The sequence below is a fragment of the Coenobita brevimanus genome, chromosome 110 (genome assembly GCF_032717465.1).
Source record: "Coenobita brevimanus isolate Jiangsu-jjx chromosome 110, ASM3271746v2, whole genome shotgun sequence".
NCBI classification, from domain to species: domain Eukaryota; kingdom Metazoa; phylum Arthropoda; class Malacostraca; order Decapoda; family Coenobitidae; genus Coenobita; species Coenobita brevimanus.
The window spans coordinates 3506049-3516488 of NC_137063.1; the positions used below are offsets into that span (position 1 = coordinate 3506049).

General features: G+C 40.3%; 1 protein-coding gene across 1 annotated transcript in view; it reads left to right on the forward strand.

The window, feature by feature from the left end:
• The window catches only part of LOC145417408 (uncharacterized), a 49605-nt gene extending 39480 nt beyond the window's left edge, over positions 1–10125 (forward strand). Inside the window, exons 5-6 of the mRNA XM_080286087.1 lie at positions 7257–7334; positions 9657–10125. Of these exons, the coding sequence (XP_080142213.1) occupies positions 7257–7334; positions 9657–9874 (296 nt within the window). The 3' untranslated portion in view covers positions 9875–10125. The remainder of the gene's footprint in view (positions 1–7256; positions 7335–9656) is intronic.
• The last annotated feature ends 315 nt before the right edge of the window (positions 10126–10440 follow it).

Genomic DNA, 10440 nt, shown 5'->3' on the forward strand with positions numbered 1-10440 from the left:
GTTAATTTGTAGTTTTCATAATGGTTTTTTAATCTTACGTTGTCTTATATGTATCCCAGCCCTTACCGTGTATAATTGCGAGCGCGTTCCGTGAGATCGTGTTCCGTGCGAGTTACCTGTACAGTATGTTCACTAATTTCTTTATTTTTCATATTCATGTATAGTGCTGTATTCATTACAGTATTGTACAGTATCAGACAGTATACAGTACTCTCTCCAAACACATTTGTAATGATATGAGTAATGATGATAGTGTTCACTGAAACATATAAGGTACTGAGTGGGTAGGGTTTTCGATAATTCGGCAATTTTGATATTTCGGCACTTGCCTGGTCCCATAGATGCCGAAAAATCGGACTTCTACTGTATAACTAAAATATAGCAGCGTGAGGGACCTCTGCAGGAGCAAGTGCGAGGGGTCCGAAGGGCCCGTGGGCACTTGTATCCCCTATGTTTTTCTCATGCAGTAATTGGTTGCTTCTTGTCTTCTAATATTCACATAATCTATTTATCTATCTATAGCCCGACGCCCTAATCCCGCAAAGGGTGGCCGCAGACAAAACGCCTCCAAGTCGCTCTGTCACCCACCATTTGACTACCCTCCCCCCAACTCACCCCCCCCCTCCCTCATATACCTCTCAACTCCATCCCTCCACCTCATCCTCGGTCTACCCCTCCCTCTCCCTCCCTCCACCTCACCTACATATACCCTCTTAGTCAGTCTTTCATTCTCCATTCTCTCCATATGTCCGAACCACTTCAGTGTATTTCTATTAATCTTCTCAACCACATCCACATCCACCCCACAACGTTCCTTCACTTCTTCATTCGTCAACCTGTCCCTCAGTGTCACTCCACATGCTCCTCTCAAGTAACTCATTTCTACTGCTCTCACTCTTGACTTGTTCCCCTCTTGCAGGGTCCATGCCTCGCTTCCATACGTCAGGGTAGGGATCACAATACTATCATGCAGTGACTTCTTAACTTCCATACTCACCTCCCTATTCCTAATCACTGCTTTCAGTGAACCAACAACCTTCCTTCCCTGCTGTACCCTTTCATGCACTTCATCCCCTAAAGTTCCATCCTTACTCATCACACTACCCAAGTACTTGAATGCACTCACATTCTCCATATCCTCACCATCCAACCTTACTGTACATTCTGTGACTTCATTCCTCTCAAACACCATAACTTTACTCTTGTTTACATTAACTTTCAGATTCCTCCTCCTACACACTGTCCCAAATTCATTCACCAAACCTTGCAACTCCCATTCATCTTCACTCAGCAATACTGTATCATCAGCAAACAGCAACACTGGAATCTTCCAAATCTCACCCTCATTCATCAGAGCCACCCCCATATCCACTGCCCTACCTTGCTTCTCCTTTACAACCCCATCCATGTATATATTAAACAGCCATGGGGACATCACACAACCCTGTTTCAGTCCCACATTGAGATCAAAGAACTCACTCAGCTCACCATCCACTCGCACCATAGCCCTAGCTCCTTCGTACATACTCTTCACAGCACTCAACAATTTCCCCTCCACTCCATATATTCTTAATACCTTCCACATAATAATTTCTTTATCTCTAGTATCTCTCCCATGCAAATGTGCTTATATCTTTTCTTGCTGTGTTCTGTGCTTTACTTCTTTTCTCCATTGCTATTCTACATTTGTCATTGAACCATTTCTTTATCATTTTATGTTTTATTCCATGTTTGCAGATGAATTTATTATAATAACATCTACATTATATCATCATCATCATCTGGACCTCCTTTCCCACCCTAGGGCAGGGTGAGGAGTAGCAGCATCCAGACAGCCCATGTTTGCCCAATCCAGTGGGCCGTGCTTCCATTCACTCATCATTCAAGTCCCTGGAATCCTGTCTCTCTCTGATACCTACATTATATATATGCTTAAAATGAGTGTTTATTTTGCACATCTGTAGCTTCTTGAAATTCTCTCCAATTATTTTCCTTGAAATAATTGCTCAGTGCCACGAAATCAGCATTGCTGTAATTATACTTATCTTCCACGTGTTTTTTCCTCTCTTTCTTCTCCTAGCTCATGACTTCAAGTTTTTTTATTAAATGATCACTCCCTCCAAAGGGACAATAGTACATTGTATTTTGGACTTCATTTTAATCTTTGGTAAACACAAGATCTAACCCAGATGGTTCATCACCACCTTTCATTCGTGTTCTCCTTGATGTTCTGAACCAGCAAATCATCTGTTACCAGTTCATGTACTTTCTGACCTTATGTGCTTGTATCATTACCTGCACCTTCCTCCAATTACCTCTTTGCAATTAAAGTCTGCATTAGGTCTAGTCAGTTTCACCTTTGTGCAAGTATTCCATATCCTCATATACACATCATTCCATATTCTTGTTTGAGGTGGCATATAAGCCACTCCTATATCCATCTTTCTTCTCTAATCATTTTGTATTTCTATTATTAAGGCTTCTGCCTTGTTGTTGCTCCTTTCCACCTCACTTGCCTTTAAATTGCTATCTTATTACAGTATTAAAACTCCTTGACCAGATCTGCCTTTTCAGTGTTTTCTCCATATCCAGTCCAACACCTCTAGTTTTATGTCTTTAAATAGATGTGTTCACTTAAACATACGACTGCTGGTTTTTCCATGGTTATACAATATACTCTTTTAACTCTGATTTCCTGGAGATTAATCTGTCTACATTACTATAAATAGCGAATATGGTACTGTACTGCCTCACTCGATGTAGTGCTGCTCTCGGGTGTCTGCCGTTTCCTCTCTTCCTTCCTCCCTCATCTGTCTTTCTTTCTTTCATTCTTTCCTCTTCCTTCTGCCTACGGGTGACTTTACATTCCCTCTTCTGTCTTTCTTTCCTTCATTCTTTCCTCTTCCTTCTGCTTATGGGTGACTCTACACTGAGTGACAAACCAAATTACAGCACTGGACATTTACCATATAACCAGATTATGATGCCTAGTGGTTTAGTGGGTAATTGAGGCGCCCCAATCGGATTGAGCCTGTGTAGGTTTATATCCAGTGGATGGTTGGGGTTTATTGCTCAAATAATACGACTCAGGGATGAAAGGCTGGTCACTCTCTCATCTTAAATGTCAGGACCTATTTGCCTAACCCTGAGCTCCACCACTCCTCATGGGGCAACATAGGATTGGATGATGGATGGATGGATGGTACTGCTCTCCCCTACTTTTACTTTGCTTCCCACACCTCTAATATATCCTTTTTTATTTTATTTTATTTTTTCTGTCCTCACCAATATATCACTTTACATTTATATCTTATCACTCTCCAGAAATAACTTATAATTCATTGTCTATTCTTTCATCATTTTTCTTCTTTGTTTGTGCTATGAAGTTTCCTATTTTCTCTCATTATTGCTGGTTCTCTCTTTATTGCTGGTTTAGGTCCTTTCTTACAACTATCCCTCTGAATCTTGCGGTATCCTTCAATCTCCATGTGGATCTTATTACTTCTTCAGCAGCTGTGGTCAAATTGAATTATATCTTAAATGGCTTCTTCTCACCCTTTTGATAGTGTCCTAATCTCCATACTCTCTTGATTTTTTTCTTAACCATTATAATCAGTATTTATTTCCTGTTTCAATTCCCTGGCCTTTTTTTCTGTGGCTCTTTCCTTTCAGTTTTGATCATAATTTCATCGTCATTATCTCCAGACATTTTTTTTTTTTTTTTTTTTTTTTTTTTTTTTTTTTTTAAGTGCTTCTTCTTTGAAATGTACTCCCAGAAGAGAGCTGAGAGCTCATATGGTCCGATATAAAGGCAAAGCCTTGACCTTCACACACACACACACACACACACACACACACACACACACACACACACACACACACACACACCCATTCCCTTTCTCTAGGGGGACAGTACGCACCCGCTTCGTCAGTGAAACTTTTCGCATCCCAAGCAAGGCGTGAACCCTTGTCTTAGTAGATGCTAGCCGAGAGCGTTACCACTGAGCCAGCAAGTAGTGTGTGTGTGTGTGTGTGTGTGTAAAAAGATGTTAGAGTTTCATATTTACTGTGAAGCTACATTATAATTTACTCATATATCAGTTATGCAGTGCTTCAGCATTGGCACAAATTGTCTGAAAGAAAAAAGAAAAATAGGCTGCTTCCTACCATCAGTTATGTTGTTAAATACGAGTAAAAAGTAGTAAACTAATGACATCTGACAATAGTGGCGTATAAGGGACAGTTGCAGTATTACGGTAGTACTTTCTTCACGGAACTTCAAAATCTATCATGTATGGTCGTGTTTCCAACACCATTACCATCTCTGAGAACGAGCAAACACAGTTAGTTTCCATACATATATTACTTCAGAATAGTATGACATTTTTATGCTGTATATGATTGTGTTTCTAACTCTGTAACTGTTACAGGACAAGTGTACACACTGCCTGCTTGCAGGATTGTTATGTTATGTACCATACTTTCTTCACAGCATGGTAGTAATTAGGATAACTAGAACACTTTCAAAATCTTAATTGTAATTGAAGTGAAATAAGTTATGTAAATCACAGAATTAAGAGTTTCTTGACCACAAGGAGAAAAAGAAATGTTTATTGTGGGTGACCAGACATATGTTAGTAAGGTCAGTCAGCACCAGTCAGTTTTAGAAGTTTGGGAAAAACTTTGTCACACAGGCATGGCAATTGCATCTGTCGCCTTACAATGTTATGATCTTCAGGAAAGTTCCAGGATAACTTTAGTACAGTATTCAACAGATACTGATTATTTTAGACTACAAAAATTGTAGAGGAACAATGAAATATACCTGTATGTATTTTTGGGTATTTAAGGAAGCTGTCACTTCGCTGATTGCAGCCTGGAACCAATTAGACACTTTGATTATCGATGATCTTGCTGACAGGACGCATAGTTCATCAAACATTTAGATTATAGGAAACCTAGTGACCTAGCCTAACCTGACCTATCCTAACTGGAAGTTAAAGCCCTGCAGACCACCCTGATTATAACCACCTATGATTGCCACTTAACCTAGAGAGCCCCAACCGCCTATCAAGTCAAATCCCAGTGTAAGTCCTAACTTACTAAACCCAGTCTATCATGATTTAACCATTTCTAACCTGTCCTATCATAGCTCTTCCCCTTAATTTAATCAGTTGAAATTATCAAGACCTAACCTGTCAGTAAAGTATGTAAAACTATATCAGAAGTAAGACATGTATTTGGAGAGTTTGGCAAAAAGTTTTGCTCTTGGTGTTAACTTTATCATTAAGAAGGTATGTATGATATAGTATGTAGTTTTGCTCTTAGTGGTAACTTTGTTGGGGGATGGTATATGTGATATAAGTAAGTCATTATGTATTTTACAGGTAAAATTTAAAAAATGCCCTGTATCTATGGCAATCTCTGAGGCATGACAAGTAACCTGCGAAAGACTGATAGGTAACATGAAAAATCCGTTCCTGTGGAGCATACCAACGAAGTTTGTTTATGTGGTAATTTTAATTTGAGTGCTACTTTTGGGAAATGAAAATGATAGTGATTTCATAAATTATGTTATTTGAACTTTAGATGTTTCTCAAATTTTGAGGTTCAAACTATTGAAATTACACCGTATTGAATAGTAAGTACAGAGGAACTGAGTTCTTTGAGATGAACGTGGAGTTCCATAGAGAGACAAACAAAGAGGATGGAAAGAGTGTTGTGGTGTTGATGTGGATACAATAAAAAATGTTAAGAAAAATACTTTGAGATGGTTTGACCATGTGGAGAGGATGGAGAATGAGAAAATGACTGGAAGAGTGTATATGAGTGAGGTAGAGGGGGAGAGGAGGAGAGAGAGACCAAGGATGAGATGGAGGGATGCAGTGGAGAGACATATGATAGGATGGAGTGGGGAGATACATGAGAGAGAGGGGTGTGAATTGAAGGGAGGGCAGTCAGATGACAGAGGACAGGGCAGTGTGGAAACATTTTATTGGTGGTCACCCCTTACAAGATTTAGGCATTTGGCAAGATAGATAAACAGATATGATTAACAGAGGATTCTTTTTGGTGGAGCGATTATGTTGAAAAGAAAATATTTAACCTTGAATTTAATACTGTTGTTGCAGTGATGGAGAAGAGAGATAAGCGTACAAAGGAAGTTCAAGTAGAGTAGCACAGGAGGGAAGGAAGTGGGTGGTGCCTTGATGGCCTTGACATGGAACAATGGTATGAATGTGACAGCAGGGAGAGGCTTGCATGAAGGAATTTTAGTGTCCTTACTAACATATAATACGAAAGTTTGGTGTGGCTTGAAAATGGAAGTCGTGTGAGAGCCGTGGAAGTGGGTTATTCAAGAATGTGTTTGGAGTGCAGAGAGTGGATATGATAAGGAATAATTTGATACATTAAAGATGTGAAGTAAGTAGGCCTGTGGACATGAAAGTTGACAATAGTGTAATAAGATTTTATGGTCAATTGGAGGTAATGGGTGTAAATAGGATGGTAAAAAGGGTGTATCTGGGTTTGACTGTGGAAGGAGGTATTGTAGGCCAAGAAGAATGTGGATAGATATGGTAAATGAGTGTGTAGGGATGGGAGGTATGGAGGTAGTTGAGGCTAGGGAACTGATTGTGGATCAAGTTGGTTGGAATAATTTAGTATGGAGCAGTGTGTGACAGATATTTAACTCCCCTGTTTCTACTTGGTGGCAGAAAATTTGTTAGGTTGACTCTTGTTGATTAATCACCTTTAAGATAAAGTCAGGATTTTGGAGTGTTTGAACTGTATGTGAATGAGTCTCTCACATTTAATTGGGTATGTTGTTGATTAGTTCTCCATCTTTTATTCTTGCTCACTGAATTCTACCACACCCTATCCTTGCTTGTGTAAAAGAGATTTGGGATGATGATGATGATGGTGATTACATGAATTATACATACATACAGAAGTTGAGCTGATTGTGAGGATACTACAGTTTCAAATAGACATGGACCCTCTTCAGGTCCAAATTAAGCCGAATTTTTTTATCCTTGCAATAAACGTTATATTTGTAAACAGTATGGTTATATTTTATGTAACACTAAACCAATGTGCAGTTTACAGAACATACTCTGTGAACCATCCAGTCATGTAAAAAAGAAGTGTGAGAACTGTTTACTTATGGAGAAAAGAGGGATGGTAGGTTTGGTGTAATACTGTACATGGTGTTCAGAGCATAGAACAGAGCAGCTAACAGTGGTGTTCATTACCAGACGGAAACCCACTGCTGGTGACTGTAGGGACAGGAGAGGACCGGCAAGTGACCTCAGGCAATACCCTGGACTCTCATGGTCAGTATTCACCTTTACCCATTGGTATGCAGCACACCAAACTTACCTCAGCCCATTGGTATGCAGCACACCATACTTTCCTCTGCCCATTGGTATGCAACACACCACACTTATCTTTGCCCATTGGTATGCAGCACACCATACTTACCTCTGCCCATTGGTATGCAGCACACCATACTTTCCTCTGCCCATTGGTATGCAACACACCACACTTATCTTTGCCCATTGGTATGCAGCACACCATACTTACCTCTGCCCATTGGTATGCAACTCACCACACTTAGCTCTGCCCATTGATATGCAACACACCACACTTACCTCTGTCCATTGGTATGCGACACACCACACTTACCTCTGCCCATTGGTATGCAACTCACCACACTTACCTCTGCCCATTGGTATGCAACACACCACACTTACCTCTGCCCATTGTTATGCAGCACACTACACTTACCTCTGCCCATTGGTATGCAACTCACCACACTTCAGAAGTTGACACTTTTAAAGTAACACGCTTTTTTTCATAAATTACGATCCATAACTGATTACAACAGTCCTTGCCTAACTTCTTACACATTACCTGAATTAGCAGCAAAGATATACGCTACTTTGTGGGTCAGTAAGAACAGGTATTCTTAATGTATTAGATAAATTTTTAATCAAACAGTTTTTCTGTGGGTCATGGAATGAAGAATTTGAAGGCTTGAATGATGAACTTGGATGTTTGATAATTTTCCCAATTACATGCTCTCTGTATCCTATTTCTGATTCAGGGATATCCTGGGAGGAAAGGTCATAACTATGGGAAATAACAGAAGAGTGAATTCTTGGTAAAAAAAATGTTATATCAACATAAGAGTAATCTCAGCCATTATGGAGGTACAGTTTTAGATAACCTTATGGAAGAATTAAGAGGGAGATCATTTTGACCTTTAATGTCCATTAGTAATTATACCTCCATAACAGGTGAGATTTGGACCCTCGTCCATCCTTTCACAAAGTTATGGCCTTTCTCAAAATCTGGACACCATGTATATTGGCTAGGGAGTCTCTCTCTCTCTCTCTCTCTCTCTGTCTCTCTCTCTCATTTTATCATCATTATCTGTAAATGTTTTACGGTCATTGGCTTAGTGTTATTTCTTAAATATAGGTAGTAATTTGTTATAGATGTTAGAGAAAAGGGCAATAATTAGTCTTGCATCGAAGGTTTTGGAGATCTCCAGAGTTTTCAGCCATGCTTAGCCTGCACAAATTGGGACAGTATTAATGCAAGATGGATTGGGATCACAGTTTTGGTTGCTGCACATGTCAAATCCATTCAAGGTGGATATATGCAGGTTGGGGGGGGGGGGGAAGACTGAGTAAAAGGATGCCTTGTGATCTAGTAGGTTGAGGAACTCCAGCTGGATGTGGCCCATTAGGGGATTACATCCAGATGATGGGTTAGTTTATTACATTGAGTGGCTGGGCACCCTTGCCTTAAATGTCAGGACTGTTAAGTTCAACTTCAGACCTCGCTGCTTCTAATGGAACAAAAATGGATTGAGTGATAGATAGTTGGTTTGGTAGCAACAGATTTTTTAATAGTCACGAAGTTACTTTAAGTTACAGTGGCTGCAAGACAATTGTGTGAAGTTGTGTTAGTGCCTGCATATATGTATGGATGACAGACTTTGGCATGAGTCTGAAAAGTCTTAAGAGTGTCAACAGTGGAAATGGGGCTGTTAAAGAGTGTATGTAGATTTTACCCTGTGTAGATATTATAGGAAAAGAAAGATCGAGGTTCAGAAAGATGATGAATGAAGGTTTGGACAGAGGGGATTGGATGATGAATGAAATAGAAAAAAAGAAAACCCAGCCTCCTTCATATTGTATTATCCCTTTGATGTGTAGTAACTAGGTGGGTGAGTTACCTTCAAATCTGGTGCATCTTAAGGGGATGACGAGCTTGTTCCTCATGATGGCTTTACATGATAGAAAAACCTGTACTCACCTCTTGGAGTCAAATCCATGGACATGACAGGGCCTCATGCTATGTAACAAAGAAATACACAAATGGTACATTGTGTGATAGACTAGATCATTTTTTATTGGATGGACAGTGATGTGACTTTCATGTACAGTAATACCATATTGAGCAGTGGTTTTCATGCAGGTTCTGCCTGCTGTGAGTGTTGACAATCGACAGTGCATTGCTGCATCTCAGTGGGAAATATTTGTCGAGAGAGAGAGTGAGAGAGAGAGCATCTGTGACAGCACCATAAGACTATCCTTTTTCCTCCGTGAAGCTATCTCAACATTCTCCATATCAATCCTGGACAGATGATGATGGAAATAATTCACAACGTCTGTCTGTCTATCTTCGCCTGGGTCCTGCTAAAACTTCGTGGGAAGGTGGAAAGTCAGGCAGATCTCACAGAAGTGGTGGTGGCAGCAGTGGAGGGAGGCGGAAGCAACGTGATAAGTCCAAAGGCCGACACAGTGGCAGGGGTGGTGGAGGCAGCGGGGGAGGCAGCGGGAGGGCGAAGATGAGGCGATGAGGACAGGTAACGTCTCGGAAAAATTCTTGCAGCGGTACCTCTTGTCCAGGGTTCCCACTACCAATGCTTAGGTCAGCTCAGCTGTAACTCTTGTGTGAACACACACATACACACACACACACACACACTCAGGGAAAGATGGTAGATGAAAGAAATTCCATGGGAAGGAGAGCACTCAAAGGTGAAGATGATATAGGTTGAAAAAATATGTATGTAGAGTAGGTTACCACAAGTAGGGACAAATAATAACTTGCCAGTAGCTGTCTGATTTCTTGGCTAGTTCTAAACCTTAAACAGTACAGTATTTCAAATTTAGATCAAGTAGATTGTCTTTAACCCCTTAAGCGCGGGCATGTCGGAGGCGGTCCGTGCACCTCATGCGGGGATATTCACGTTCCGACTGACTTTTTAAAAATATTTGCCAAAAATCAATTATTAGTCCTAGAATATTATAATTACATATGCGTATGGCACATACCTTCATCTTTTCCCTGGGATGTTTGTTGAGCCTTCGTCGACTACTGTAGGACTTGTGGAGACTTCTGAAGTTGGGTAACGAAGTCTCC